This window comes from Acipenser ruthenus, chromosome 3 (assembly GCF_902713425.1).
Source record: "Acipenser ruthenus chromosome 3, fAciRut3.2 maternal haplotype, whole genome shotgun sequence".
In the NCBI taxonomy this organism is placed as follows: domain Eukaryota; kingdom Metazoa; phylum Chordata; class Actinopteri; order Acipenseriformes; family Acipenseridae; genus Acipenser; species Acipenser ruthenus.
In genome coordinates, this window is record NC_081191.1 from 58,842,804 (window position 1) to 58,858,920 (window position 16,117).

General features: G+C 42.2%; 1 protein-coding gene across 3 annotated transcripts in view; it reads right to left on the bottom strand.

The window, feature by feature from the left end:
• Nucleotides 1-1,643: 1,643 nt before the first annotated feature.
• Nucleotides 1,644-16,117, bottom strand: part of vopp1b (VOPP1 WW domain binding protein b) — a 94,801-nt gene continuing 80,327 nt past the window's right edge. For 2 of the 3 annotated variants that reach the window (XM_034059188.3, XM_059014427.1), the window contains exon 5: nucleotides 1,644-2,150. In XM_034059188.3, coding sequence (XP_033915079.3) covers nucleotides 1,963-2,150 — 188 coding nt within the window. In that variant the 3' untranslated portion in view covers nucleotides 1,644-1,962. The remainder of the gene's footprint in view (nucleotides 2,151-16,117) is intronic. The other variant, XM_034059189.3, reaches the window with a different exon arrangement.

Here is a 16,117-nt window from a genome sequence, read left to right on the forward strand (position 1 = left end):
TACCAAAAATACAAGCAGGATAAATAAGAAAGCTGAAGGGTGAATAGCAGCTTTCAATTACAGAAAGGCAGTCAATAATGTTATATATATATATATATATATATATATATATATATATATATATATATATATATATATACACACACACACACATACACATACATACGTAAAAAAAGAATGCACAAAGTAATTTCTATAATTTTAATTGTTCTATTGAAATATATAAATTAGAGATTCAGCTTTATAATAAAATAACAAATTACATAACTTGCATAAAATGAAAAATAACATGCAAAAACTAATTTCATACTTTGACAAAAGTATTTGGGCACCCTTACATTAGTATTTTGTGTACCCACCCTTTGCTTCCTTTACAGCTTGCAGTCTTTTTTTGTATTTTGTATTTTTGTACTTTCTAGAGATATTTTTGCCCATTCTTCAACACATACAGCTTTGATTTCTGCAGTCAACTTTGGTTTCTTTTTTTTTGCAACATCAGCCTTCAAGACAATCCACAACATCTCAATGGGATTTTAGTTTGGGGACTGAGATGGCCAATCCATAACTGTAATCTTCCTTTTTTTCAGAAATTCCTTTGTAGACTTTGCAGAATGCTTAAGGTCATTATCCTGCTGGAATACAAGCTTCCGTCCAATAAGACTTCTAGCACTGGGGAACAAATAAGAGTGCAAAATGTATTGATATTTTGCAGCATTCACTGATCCTTCTACAATACAAAGGTCGCCAGTGCCTGAGGAAGAAAAACAAGCCCATACCATCACACAACCTCCACCATGTTTAACACTGGGCATGATGAACTTTTTTTTTCAATTCTTCTCCTCTTCCTACAAACAAATTGTTGCTTTCTTGGTGAAAAAAGTTCTATTGGTTTTTGCCCATGGACATTCACCTTGTTAAGGTATCGTTGAATTGTTTGCTTGTGAATTTCTTCACCATCTTCTCTCAATTTTTGTGTCAAATCTTTTGCAGTAATCCCAGGATTTTGCCGGGCTGCTCGAACGATTCTTCTTCCAGATTTTGCAGACATCTTTCTGGTCTTCCACATTATCTAGTTTCAGTAGTTCCTGTTCTCCTGCATTTGTCAATAACAGCCCGCACAGTGCTTTTCGGTAAACCGAGTCTTTCTGCTATTTTTATGGAAGTTTCTCCTTTTACGTTTAGTTGTATCACTGCCATTTTGAGATTGGTTAAAACTAAAGAGTACAGCAACATTTTCATTGCTTTTTTATCACAAATTTCCAATTTATTTTTCAGCACTTGATGGTTATGTATTTATTTATTCTATAATTATCATCAGGTGTTGGTTTTCAATCATGATAATTGTCAATAATTAGCAATGAATGGGTTTCATATGAAATGTGTTGATTGCCCAAATACTTTCATCAAAGTATGAAATTCGTTTTTGCATGTTATTTTTTATTTTATGCATGTTATGTAATAATTTGTTGTTTTATTTATCTAATGTGTATCTTTCAATAGAGCAATTACAAATTATAGAAATCACTTTGTGTGGTTTTTCTCATGTTTTTTTAACTGCTCAAATACTTTTGTCTGCGACTATATATATATATATATATATATAGATATATAGATATATAGATATATAGATATATAGATATATATATATATAAAGAAAGAAAGACCCTTAAAACAAAAAACAATACAGCTTCCATGGTAGGGAGGTTCAAACTTTGGAGACACGAGAAGTACAACAGCAAATTGGGCCTGCTGTGTGATGTTATTCCATCATTATTTCACCAAGGACACTCAGCAGCCTCACATCAATCCATACGTATGATCCAATAGTGGATGTCTTTTCTTCTTCTCAGACACTGACTTGATCATTTCACCCTCCCTGAATAAAAACAGGCTGCATCTTAGAAATATATTACCATTGAAAAGAAAAGAAGGCAGAATAAGTGTATAAGAGTTATTGGCTCCTTATTTCGCTGAAGATTTGACCACTTGCTCGTACGGAGGAGGTGGCTGGTTGCAGTAGGATGGAGGGGGTGGGTAGGACGCATTGAGATGTGGAGAACTGGGCTGCACCTGGAAGGGCGGAGCAATGGGATTCACCACAGGTCCTCCAAGGTTACCATAATGCTGAATGTCTGGCTGCTGGGAACCTGCTAGAGACAGGAATAGAATACATATGTCATTGAGAATTAGGACTCTGTTCTCAAACAATTTGTAATTAGTATATGTTGTAGTTAGTACATTTTAAGAACATATTTTACTAACAATTTCAAGAATTAGAAAATACAATACTCCCATGTTGTTTTCCATCTGAAAGATGTATCAAATATGATTTTGATGCCATTGCAGGTAATCTCAATGTAACTGGCTATGGATGGCACTCAAATTGCATTAAGTACTCCAACACACTGTGACTTCTACAAACTTTGAAATAAAAAATAAGGGGCCCTTTGGTATCTTAGGTACCAATACTATTTGGGGTCTGCACACAACTGTGTCAATTTTAGTAATAGCAGTCTGAGGGAAACACTTAGCAGAGATGTGGCTGGTTTGTGGTTAAGTGATAGTTGAAATATTCTTTTTAGGTTTGGTCTGATGCATTCTAAAATAAATCTAATGTATAATTCAGAGATCATTTAAAATTGGACTATTATACTCTCTAGGTTTATCACTGTTAATGAACACCATAATTAAGTAGTAAAGGGTAATTTAAGTGTTTAGCTTACAGCATAGTTGAGTTTATTGGATAGAAAGTCGCATGGTTTGATGGTAATGCAACTACATGTTGGATAATTCTTCATTGTCATTGCACATTCACTTCTATTTGATGTATTTGTACCAAATTATCTTGACTTAACAATTCCAGGAAAGAAGTGGATATGCTTTGCCCTCCGTAGCCTGGCGCTGCCTGCTCTGGGGTTATTCTAGTTAATTTCATGCAGGTTTTTACTGGTTTGCAGAATTAGCTATTAGAGACCTATAGTCTACACAGAAACGCATTGAAATTAGGTATATACATCTATATTATATTGTATTATAAACTGAAAAACACGATCTTGCAGATTTGCATACAGCATGCATGCAGTTGTAGTTTACATTTAGAATATCATTACAAAAACTATTTTCTCTACATCTGTGTTTCATGGCAGCAATACCTCTGAAGAATGACCTTGTACACCACACATATTGAACTAAAAAAAATTAGGTTAAAAAAGCAAAAAAACACTGTAATAGGGAGAGCTACATTTTTACAGGTTTATGCTAAATATGTATACTATGGCCACCGTTGAAGCAAACACATGCAGTATTGTACAGTTATTTTAATGGAACCACCTTTTTAACAAATCTAATTATGACAAATAGTATTTTCTTTAGTAGCAGGTTGTTTTACTGGTGCATGACTTGCCCACTGTTTGCTTAATTATAGTATTTTGTGTGTGAATTAAACAGAAACAGGTAATAGTAGTGTGAACAGGATGGCATTGCAGGGGTGACATCAGACCAGAAACACAGACTCAACACAAGGAATGGTGGGGCAAAACTGAAGCGCAATGGCGCTCAGCATGTTTATTAAATAATAACAAAAATGAAAGATTTAAATAAACACAAAACAAAAGGGCACATTGGCCAAACAAACAGAACCAAACAAGTATCGTGCTGGTTTTCAGCCAGCACGTATAGCAATTGTTTACTTTAGTTTTTACCTCCTAACTCCTCACTTGTTGTCCACTCTCGAACACTCTCCACCAAGTGCAGCCAAAACGGCAGATCTTTTATAATTTGTGGGGGACTAACTAACTATCAATTATTATTTTATCCCTCGGTCACATTCTGCACAGGTCTACCAAGTCTGCGTGACTGTCAGCTAGTTAAACAATCAGTAGCTGACAGTCACGCATCCTCACGAGGTATTTAAAACAATAATAAACACAAAACAATACCATGGCGGACAGCATCTTGCTCGTCCTTGCCAAACAATAAATCAAAAACACGACACTCCGCCACACATGCCCCCCCTTGTGCGGAGCACACATGGTCTCAAAAGGCCACCTCCTCCCTTAGTGCCCAAAGTCCCGGTTTTGAGTCCCGGCCCAGGAACAGGGGCAGTAATGGGCCAAGGGTGGCAGCCACAGTGAGAGGTCCTCCTCTCACCCCAACAGCTGTATTGGCCAGGCTGACCGCACACAGACTGGCTCAAGGCAACCGCCTGGCTGTCTGTGGGGGTGGTCTCCTGACCTTCCCCCCCCTTCTCTGTAGCTGGTAGCTCCCTCTTGTGGGGTTCCGGCCACCAAATTTCCTGCAGCGAAAGTGCTGCAGGGGAAGGTGGTCTCCTGACCTCTCCCCCCTTCTTCGTAGCTGGCAGCTCCCCCTTTTGGGGCTCCAGCCACAGTATTTCCTGAGGCAAAGCAGGGCTGGCAGAGACCCCAGGCGAAGCGGAGCTGGCAGCGACCCCAGGCGAAGCGGAGATGGCAGCGACCCCAGGCAAGGGCAACAGTGGACCTTCTGGAGGCGACGGCAACAGTGGACCCTTATTTATAGTAATTAAATAATGACTTGGATCGCATTATTGAGGAGTTTGGTGATAAAACGAGTGATCAGGAGATGATTTATCGGTATGCACGACTATGAAAAGGTATGTGAAAAATACAGTGAACAAGGGGTGGGGCAGGGCTGGAGATGCAGTACGGAGTGTCCTGTTGATATGCATTGCCTTTTAAACCTGTTTTACTGTGAAAAAAAATACTTTTACTTCTAAAATAAACTGCGCGTGTGAAAATAAATTGGACCTGACGCGCCTGAGACGCGCTGAATAAATGGACCGCGAAGGGTTAATCCAAAAGGGTTTTTTCAATATGTTAATGTTAAAAGGAAACTGAAAGAGGAAGTCAGTAGTTTACGTGACCGCAGTGGTAATTTAGTGACTAAAGACTACCAAATCGCAATGTACTTAATCAAAACTTTGTACACGTATTTACAAACATGGATTTATACAATATACCAAAGTTAAAAGAATGGACACAAACATCATTACCAGAGTTTGTTATCAGAGAGAATGAAGTACTAAGGGAGCTAGCAGCACTTAAAATAAACAAATCCCCAGGGCCCAATGGAATCTGTCTAGGAGTCCTCAGGGAAACTAGAGAACAGAATTTTAAACCAATATGTTATATATTCAACAAATCTATAAAGAAAGGAGCCATCCCACTGCACTGGAAAATTGGCAATGTTGTTCCCATAATTTAGAAAAAAGGGAGACAAATTTGACCTTGGGAACTACTGACCTATACGTTTAACATCAATCCTATGTAAAATCATGGAAACTATAATAAGGACCAAAATGTAGGAATATGTATATAGTAACAACATTATAGGAGACAGCTAACATGGCTTTAGTAATGGTAGATCTTGTTTAACTAATTTACTAGATTTCTTTCAGGCAGTGACTACTAGAGTGGACAAGGATAGTGCATAGGACATACCGGTAATCTGCTTAGATTTTCAAAAAGCATTTGACAAAGTTGTGCATGAAAGATTATCTAAAGATTAAATCAGTAGGAATAAATGGTAAAGTAGCAGCATGGATTCATAACTGGTTACAAGATGGAAAGCAGAGAGTTATAATTATTAGAGGCCAGTCATCAAACTGGAGTAACGTAGCAAGCGGGTACCACAGGGATCAGTATTCGGACCATTGCTATTCGTAATCTATATAAATGACTTGATCTATATAATCAGTAGGCAAATTTGCAGACGACACAAAACTGGGAGGAGTAGCCAACTCCCAATAATTAACTTTAATAATACAAGGAGATTTAGACAAGATCAAGCTTGGTCTGACACATGGCAGATTAAATTTAATGTGAATAAATGTAAAGTCGTACACATAGGGTGCAAAAACATGAGAGGCAAGTACAGCATGAATAGTAACGAAATAGAGGAAGCTCTGTATGAAAAGGACTTGGGGGTAGTAGTGGATGAGTCTCTTATGCTAACTAGACAGTGTGGAGAAGCTATAAGAAAGGTAAATAGAATGATAGGTTATATAGCCAAGACAGTTGAATTCAAATCTAGAGAAGTTATATTATACAATGCACTGGTACAACCACACCTAGAATACTGTAGAGTTCTGGTCCCCATATCATAAGAAAGCCATTGAGGCATTGGAGAGAGTACAGCAGAGAGCAACATGATTAATTCCAGTTTTGAAGGGTATGTCATATGAAAGACTAAAAGACCTGAATCTGTATAGCCTAGAAAGGAGAGCCAGAGGCGACTTAATAGAGGTATTTAAAATTGCCAAGGGGTTTAACAAAGTAACTGATGAAAATTATTTTTCACAAGTGACAGAGAACATTACCAGGGGCCATGGGTGGAAGATGAAGAAGGGCATATTCAGAACCGAGGAGAGAAGGAGCCTTTTCACGGAAAGGGTGGTGAACCATTGGAACAGACTGCCAGACTGAGCTGTTGATGCAGAGACTGGGATCCTTCAAGAATAGACTGGATGCTGTCATGAACAATACGGTATATAACCCTCTCTGTGACCTTTAGCTAGCCACCTGGAGGAAAAGCAGTCAATTTAGCCATGGATTCCCAGAAGTTTCATTTCCCCTACTAACACGGTTAGGGTTTTTTTGTTTTTCCTCTCCTGAGTGCTAACGGACCACACTGGCACCATAGCGAGCGAGCATAGGTAGGCCGAATGGCCTTTTCTCGTTCTAGAATTTCTTATGTTCTTATGTACTGTTTGGATGATAGGTAGATAAAGCAACTTTGGGCAGACAGGGGTTTGAGAAGTGGCAATACACCTGTCTGGATGTGAAGGTACCTGAGTGGAAGGGCCAGCTTTTTCGTAAGGGTGAGGATGAAGTAGTTGCAGGCATGTCTCTACTATAAACCCAGCTCTAGTGAATAATAACCGTAGATATCCACAATGGTCCTTTAAAACAATCTATTTATTTTGTAAACTGCTACTATTGAACCAGCAGTATTAGTTCAGAAGACATTTTGAAAAGGTGTCACTTCAAGAAAAAAATGGTATAATCAGAAAGGAAGGCCTACACCAGATCTTAGATAATTGCACCAGAGAAAGGGCCAGAAACTCACATGGTCATTTCCAACTACTGGTATGTAAGATAAGATGTGGGTGTGCTGTGTGTGTGCTGTGGGTGTGCTGTGTATGTAAGATAAGATGTGGGTGTGCTGTCAGCAAGGAATGATTCTTTCCTGTGTTTATTATTTTCTACATGTGAATGTTTGGACAAGGACCATTTACAGCGATCTTACAATTCACCGAATGCTCTGGGGAAACATGAAAAATCTGGGGCTCATATCCAGAACAAGATATCATTGAAAAAAACGTTTGGAAATGTGAGGATAGATTTAGTCCTAAACGATCAGCAAAGGAACCAAACTGTACAATCATTTTGATGACCAAAAACATTAGGTTATTATCATAACCCTGGTTCCCTGAATTACTTAATGGGATATAATCTCTTATAGCCCAAATGACCTGAGCACTTACATCAAAGCTGCTCCTTTAAGAGCCCTGTATGCATCAGACGTTGTCTCCTCCCCCAGGAGATAAATACGAATGACGCATAAGGCTCAGTGCCATTTTTTGTTCAGGTCTGCTGCCCCCTGGAATAACGCCCAGCCGAACCTCTGGGTGAAGTCGCCATTCCGAACTGTGGGGGGCCCCTTCTGGAGAAGAGGTCCACCGCCCAGTTCCTCGCCCCTGGCAGGTGAACTGCTTTTACTGAAAGCAAGTGTTTATGAACCCATAGTAAAAGCTCCTGGGCAACACGATTGAGACTGAGAGACCCCTGTGGTGGTTGATGCATGTTGTGTCTGTACAGATCAACACATCTCCTTTATATCTCTCGGAAAAATTGCTGCAGGGCCAGATGAACTGCCCGCAGCTCCAAAACATTTATGTGGAGACCCTCCCATGGGGGTTCCCACACTCCTTGTACCCCCAAGCCGTTCCAGACAGTGACTTGACCTAGGTTGGAAGCATCTGTAGTCACCACCTCTCTCCTCGTGACACCGGCCAGGGGCTGTGCCCAAGCACAGATGAGCTAGTTGCTTCTACCACGAGAGAGCCTCCATATAGTGATGAGACACTGTGAGTAAGTGGTGGCATTCTAAGACAGGGTGTCGGACCCTATGGTTGAACCAGGCTTGTAGAGGGCACATGCGTAAGAACCCTAAGGGGAGGATCTGGGATGCTGCTGCTAAAGATTGGCGATCATGTTTCCGGAACTGAGGCTTAGTTTTTCAACTGGTTCACCATGATGCCTAACCATTGGAGGTGGTTGGTGACCAGTCCCGTGTGTAACACTTCCTGTCCTGGTGACTCGGCACATATCAGCCAGTCATCCAGGTATTTGATCACTATGATGCCTTTTACTTTCAGAGCGGCTGTGGCAAAGTGCCCCGCCCCTGTGTGCATTTGTGTGTTTTGTGTATGTATGCGTGCGTATGTTAATGTTGGTGTATAGATTGGTACACGGGATATAAACGGGTCTGTGTTTCACGTATATTTAAAAAGTGTAGATTTGTATGTAGGCACGAGGAGGGCACAAATCACTTCACGTGCTGGTTAAATGTAATATGTGAGCACGGGGTTGCACAGAATTAATTCACGTGCTGGGATTCAAGTGAATAATTAATTAGTAATTGAATCCCAGCACAATAGTATATATAGACGCACATTTCTTGCACTCAGGGTTGGGTGTTCGAGAGTGGAGAACGGGTGAGAGAGAAGGAGAACGTAAAAGTAGTAAAAATAATATCTAGAAGTGTTTGTACTCACCGTGTTTGTTTGTCTCTCCGTGCACCGTTTGTTTAATGTTAGTCCGTTTTGTTTGTCTTTTTATTTTGGCGTGTAGTGCCGTGTCCTGTTTTGTACTGTTAAACCTTTTTATTTGTTAATAAACGCTGAGTGCAGCCATTGCACTCAGCTCATCATCACCACCGTCTCTGTCTGTATATTCCTCTCTGGTCTGACGCCACCCACTCTGGCCGTCTTTGTGACACGTGGTGTCATCGTGGGATAGCCGTGCCTCCAAGCGTCAGACCAGGAGGGGTTTTGTTTAAAAAAAAAAAAAAAAAAAAAGGAAAAAAAGTCAATGGCAGAAGACGCCATCAAACTGCGGGGCTGGTTGCTGGAGAATGCTGGGCTGGAGGCCCAGTCTCTGCCCATAGTCGTCCGGGTCCTGTGGATGATGGACAGTGAGAGATGGGAGGCATATCAGCAGGAACACACCCCAAACACCTTGGAGGAGGGTGTGGAGTTTGTCCTCAACTACCTGGAGGCAACCATAAATGGAACAGCAGCCCAGGTAGCAGGACCACCAGCAGAGGAGTACCTGCTGTCCCCATCTCCACCAGCAGCGGGTGAGTACCTGCTGTCCCCATCTCCACCAGCAGAGGGTGAGTACCTGCTGTCCCCATCTCCACCAGCAGAGGGTGAATGCCTGCTGGTTTTGCCTCCACAGCCCAAATGGGAGGAGCCTGAGCATCCACAGCCCAAATGGGAGGAGCCCAAGCGGAAGGAGCCCGAATGTCCTACGCCTGAGTGGGAGGAGCCCGAACGTCCTACGCCTGAGTGGGAGGAGCCCGAACGTCCTACGCCTGAGTGGGAGGAGCCCGAACGTCCTACGCCTGAGTGGGGGGAGCCCGAACGTCCACAGCCCAACAGGGAGGAGTCGGGGCGTCCACAGCCCAACAGGGAGGAGTCGGGGCGTCCACAGCCCAACAGGGAGGAGTCGGGGCGTCCACAGCCTAACAGGGAGGAGTCGGGGCGTCCACAGCCCAAAGGGAGGCAAGTCGGGGCTTCCACAGCCCTGGGACCCAAGCCACCAGCAGAGGGAAAATGCCTGCTGGTTCAGCCCCAAGAGCCAGAAGGGGAGGAGTTACAGGCTCAACCCCCTGAAAATTTTTGGGGGGGAGAAGGGCAGGATGCTGGTGTCCCCCAGCAGCCTCTCGCTATGCTGCTGAAGGCAGCACGGCGTGCACATGCCCAGCCGCCACAGCAGAGGGAGCCAGCACCGCCAGGAGCAGAGGAGCTGGAGCTGCCTCTACCTCCACCACCTCCAGGAGCAGAGGAGCAGGAGCTGCCTCTGCCTCCGCCACCACCACCTCCAGGAGCAGAGGAGCAGGAGCTGCCTCTGCCTCCGCCACCACCACCGCAAGGAGCAGAGGAGCAGGAGCTGCCTCTGCCTCCGCCACCACCACCGCAAGGAGCAGAGGAGCTGGAGCTGCCTCTGCCTCCACCACCGCCAGGAGCAGAGGAGCTGGAGCTGCCTCTGCCTCCACCACCGCCAGGAGCAGAGGAGCTGGAGCTGCCTCTGCCACCGCCCGGAGCAGAGGAGCAGGAGCTGCCTCTGCTGCCTGTACCTCCGCAGGGAGTACGGTGGCCGGAGCCCCAGAAAGGGGAGCTGCCGGCCACGAAGAAGGGGGAGGAGGTCTGGAGACCACTTTCCCCAGCAGCAGTTTCGCTGCAGGAGTTCTTGTGGCTGGAGCCCCACAGGAGGGAGCTGCCGGCTATGAAGAAGGGGGAGGTCGGGGGACCACCTGCCCCCGCAGCTTTTTCGCTGCAGGACGGGACCAACAGGCTGTCAGCCGTGCCACTACCGGCAGGGGTGCTGACAGCATTGCCAGCCAAGGGCCCACTGAAGCCTCCCTTCCCACCCCGAGACTTTGTCCTGGACTGCTGGGTTTTTAAGGGGGGAGGTGGCCGTTGAGGCCATGTGTGCTGCGCACAAGGGGGGGTATATGTGGCAAAGTGCCCCGCCCCTGTGTGCATTTGTGTGTTTTGTGTATGTATGCGTGCGTATGTTAATGTTGGTGTATAGATTGGTACACGGGATATAAACGGGTCTGTGTTTCACGTATATTTAAAAAGTGTAGATTTGTATGTAGGCACGAGGAGGGCACAAATCACTTCACGTGCTGGTTAAATGTAATATGTGAGCACGGGGTTGCACAGAATTAATTCACGTGCTGGGATTCAAGTGAATAATTAATTAGTAATTGAATCCCAGCACAATAGTATATATAGACGCACATTTCTTGCACTCAGGGTTGGGTGTTCGAGAGTGGAGAACGGGTGAGAGAGAAGGAGAACGTAAAAGTAGTAAAAATAATATCTAGAAGTGTTTGTACTCACCGTGTTTGTTTGTCTCTCCGTGCACCGTTTGTTTAATGTTAGTCCGTTTTGTTTGTCTTTTTATTTTGGCGTGTAGTGCTGTGTCCTGTTTTGTACTGTTAAACCTTTTTATTTGTTAATAAACGCTGAGTGCAGCCATTGCACTCAGCTCATCATCACCACCGTCTCTGTCTGTATATTCCTCTCTGGTCTGACGCCACCCACTCTGGCCGTCTTTGTGACAGCGGCCAATATAATATCAATGTACTTTGAAAAAGTGCTTGGAGCTAGCGAGAGGCTGAATGGCAGTACACAAAACCCGTACACGGTGCCTTGAAAGGTGAACCGCAAGTACCTCCTGTGGCCGGGTCTTATAGGGATATGAAAGTAGGCATCCTTAAGGTCCACTGTAGTGAACCAGTTGCCTGACCTTACTGACTGCAACAGCTGTTGCATTGTCAGCATCTTGAACCTTTGTACTCTCAAGTACAGACTGAGCTGTCTGAGGTCAAGGATTGATTTGAGGCCGCCATCCTGCTTTGGCACCAGTACCTTGAATAAAACCCTTCTCTCTCGCTGAGAGGGTGAACAATTGAAATTGCCTGTTTATGGAGTAGGGCCGATACCTCCTGAGACACTAATACAGTGTCTTGAGGGTTCATGACCGTTGTTGCGAAGGGGGGCTGAATCGAAACTGCAGAGTAACCGGCCCTGATGGTGGTAATCATACAAGTGTCCATGGTGCATGATCACCAATAATCCAGGTGAGCCTGACAGAACAGACCCATGACCTCTGGCAGCAAATCCCTAGGGCTGCTGTCTTGTAGAGGCTCAAGTCTGTGGCTGCTGCTTGTGAGCAGGGTGCCGATAATTGGCCCGAAAACTACTTAACCTTAAAATTTGAAAATTATTTGAAAAGTTTTTCCACTATTTAAATACATTTCAAATTATTATTTGTTTGAAGACAAAATATATATTAATATATTCAAATAAATATTTGAGTGCAGACAGAATATTGAAATATTTGATATTTATACATTTTATGTCAAATATAAATATATTAACACTTAATTACCCTTATATTATTATCATTATTTTAAAATTGGTAACCAATTAAGGTTGATTTAACTTTGAAATTTACATGAAAAGAACAGTAACATTCTATAGCAGTCAAAATATCTATTTAGAAACCAATGAAAAAATTATTATGAGCAGTCTTGGGTAACAAGGATGTGGCAATTATTTTGAACTGCAGTGGCTTACAATATTATAAATGTGAAGATCTGAGGACTAAAAATCACTGGATAACACCAAGCTTACTTAAGCATTAACTGGCGATTCACCTATAAATGTGGGTCTCAACAACAAATGGGGGGTAGCCCCTTAGTCAGGAATTATAGGCTATTAAACCAGGCTGTTAAAGTGAATGTTGTCCAGGGGGCTCCCGAGTGGCGCATCCAGTAAAGGCGCTCCTCGTGGAGTGCAGGATGCGCTCTATAGCCTGGACGTCGCCGGGTCAGGTCCAGGCTATTCCACAGCCGACCGTGGATGGGAGCTCCAAGGGAGTGGCACACAATTTGCCGAGCGTTGCCCGGGGGGAGGGAGGGTTAGGTCGGCCAGGGTGTCCTCTGCTCACCGCGCCCCAGCGACCCCTGTAGGCTGGCTGGGCGCCTGCGGGCTTGCCTGTAAACTGCCCGAGAGCTGTGTTGTCCTCCGACGCTGTAGCTCTTGGGTGGCTGCATGGTGAGTCCGCAGTGTGAAAAAAAGCGGTCGGCTGACGGCACACGCTTCAGAGGACAGCGTGTGTTCGTCTTCACCCTCCCGAGTCAGTGCAGGGGTGGTAGCGGTGAGCTGAGCCTAAAAAATAATTGGCCATTCTAAATAATTGGGAGAAAATAATAAAAAATAATTGGCAACTACTAAATTAAAAAATAAATAAATAAATAAATAATAATAACAATAAATAAAGTGAAGGTTGACACATTCTGAGCTGAATAATCAAACTATAGCCAGTATGCACCCACCTGCTATCTGATACTTGAATCTCAGTGAACCATTAAGTGAATGCCAGCAAGCATCAACTGCAGGAATAACAATGCTTTTAGGGCAAATTGCCATTAAACATATACCCCCATGGGGACTATTAGTCTAAAACTGACAATTCAGAACACACTCTAAAGCAGCCCATCAAGCCTGTTCACTGAACCTTGGTTATTTGGTCTGTTTACAGTGCTCACAAACAACTACATGGCAAAGATAAATCCTATCTGAGGGAGTCGGACATAAATCAAAACTGAAACAAAGAAAAGAGTCAGGGAACGTGCCCAAGCTGGTCATAGTCAATTACTGGCAGCTGTAGGGCCTTGAGAGGCAAGTTAACTGGTAAATGACCTTGTGTCTTTACTTGGACACAGTGTAAAAAGTAAACAATAACCTACAACTACATACACTGTATTTAGAATTGCGCATTATAACACATACTCATGCATCATTTAATCAAATTCAGACAAATATACAGATCAGAACAGAGGACTGCCCATACAAATAGTTGCATCACAATTGGTTAAGCTAAAAATTGAATCATGACTTCTATACAGTATGTTCAGATGAGTGTTCTCACAGTATCTCTGTAGGAAGTAATTGTTCATTTGATTAGTTGTTTGCTAATGTCCTCAAATTCTCAAATGTTGAAACATATAGTATCAGTATAAACATGACAAGAAAAGGTGCTATGCTCCCAAAGAAGGTAATACAGCCTGCATAATTGTGTACACATACCCCTCCTGTTTTAGGTGAGGTGAAACTATTAAATACACTGCTCCCCCTTTATAACCGTAAGTCATAGTTAAGAGACTGCGCTGTTTGTGTTCTGCCTTATAACAAGAATACTAGTGTTAGTGTAATGGCATTATGGGGCAAATAGGAGCCATGACCGTACCGCCTTATAACTTGTTCCACAGTGTAAAGGACTGTCTTATAAAGGGGGAGCACTGTACTTCATCAATGTTTCATCCTTCATGTTGCTAATTCTGATCCATTTCTTTTTTTTAATACATTGCTACAAAATGTTGTCTTCAATGATTTAATCAAGTAGTAAATTAAACCTGTCACAGAATGGGCTTACGTTCTTAAGATGGTTTATCTGATACAGTCCCATTCCGTCACTGCAGTGGCTTTTGCCTTTAATACTGTAATTTACTTTGCTACATTGTTTTGCATTATTATTAATGTAATATATTTTGTAATATATCTTTTAAAAAGGGTTATTCAATATCAACAACTGTTCAAAAATGAACACAGATGTTAAAAGATTGGTACACTTTTTAAAATGTCAGAATATTGGACTGATTGGACTTCCTGTTATATTTAAAATGGCTGCATAAGCCTCCAATTTAAATTTTTTAACAGTTATGAAATCGGGAAACCCTTACTCCTTACATTTAAAAAATGATCTGTGCTATAAAAAATCTTATAGAGTTAAAAATAAAATGTGAACAAATTCACTGATTTTAAGTGGAATGACTCAAAAAGGACTGATCACGTTATAAAGTACTATATCCTTTGAATTTAAGACACCCTCGAATTTAAGACCAAATTTCTCACCCTAAATTTGAGGGGAAAAAAACCATCAAATAAATCTGCATCTACAAAGATACAACCTCAATTACACATTTGGAGGCAGTTTGCGGCCGTCTGCTATCACACAGAGCATTACAGTTATGTGCTGCTTCTCATTTACAGTCGTGATTACTCACGCCTGTTTTTCTCCCAATTTGTGAACTGTGGTATTGCTTGGCATGTTGAAAAATATGGGGGTCTGATCAGCATTTCCGATCTGTCCAAGCTGGTACTGTTTGTTAGAAACGCTGAAATTGTAAAAGTTCTCTATGAATTCCTCAGGAAGCTAATGACACTTCTTTGAAAATGGCTGCCTGTATGTCATGGATGATTCGAGATCGGGCAGTAACATTTTAGTTCGTCTTTCCTCGGCAGTAAGTCATGTTTCTGCTTGTGTATTCGGGTAGTGATGTCACTGACTAAGATTTTAAGAATTATTTTGCTAGCTACATTACTTTAAAATCCAAGCTAATAGATTTTAGTTAGTCGTGTCTGCTTTGCTTTCATGTTATGATCCAAATAGTAAACATATAGACCTGCAACCAAAATGTATTGGGTTTCAAAAATCTATTTGGTATGATTTGGAAAATGGCTTTTTGAGACCCCAAATTATGTTTGACTGAGGAAAAATACATTTCACAATATAGAATACAGAGAGTTCTAAGGATGAACAAAGAACCGACTTTGGGAAAATCATATGAGGATTTTTGCAAAAAATGGTGCGAGATCCTCAACAAATGTTCCCTGGATCTGATTCTCCTTATTATTGAATATGTTAACACAGAGCTGACACTTACTAGGCATGAAATTACGACATTACAATGAAAAGTCACCGAGAAATATGACTCCTCCAAACTTCAAGAAATTGAGGAACATTGTAACACTCTAATTGAAAATTATCAATCTGAAATTCAACAAATGAAACTTAGAAAATATCGACATGATACTCTTGATTATAAGGAGGATCGAGTATATCCATGGCTTAAAGGACCCACTACTTGCAGGTATTCTAAATTCCCTCAAAACTCTGACCGACGATGCACTACATCCTACAGTGGAAATTCAATGTCCAGTGGCTCTGGAATCGACTCGGACCATGGAGATGTTTTTAGGACAAAGCCAACGGGGGCACCCCCCTGCGACAAGGTCTCGCAATGCAGAACTTGGAAAAGATGTACAAAGAAATCAAAGAGGAAGACGAGGAGCAAGGAGGACTTAACACTGATTGTTAATCTATCAGGTACTAATGTTTTCCATGATCAAGAATCTGTACTTAGGTTTATCTTTTATCCCATCTAAATCGGCTGATTCATTTTCAACTGGATTAGATTTTTTTTATGTTTTTTA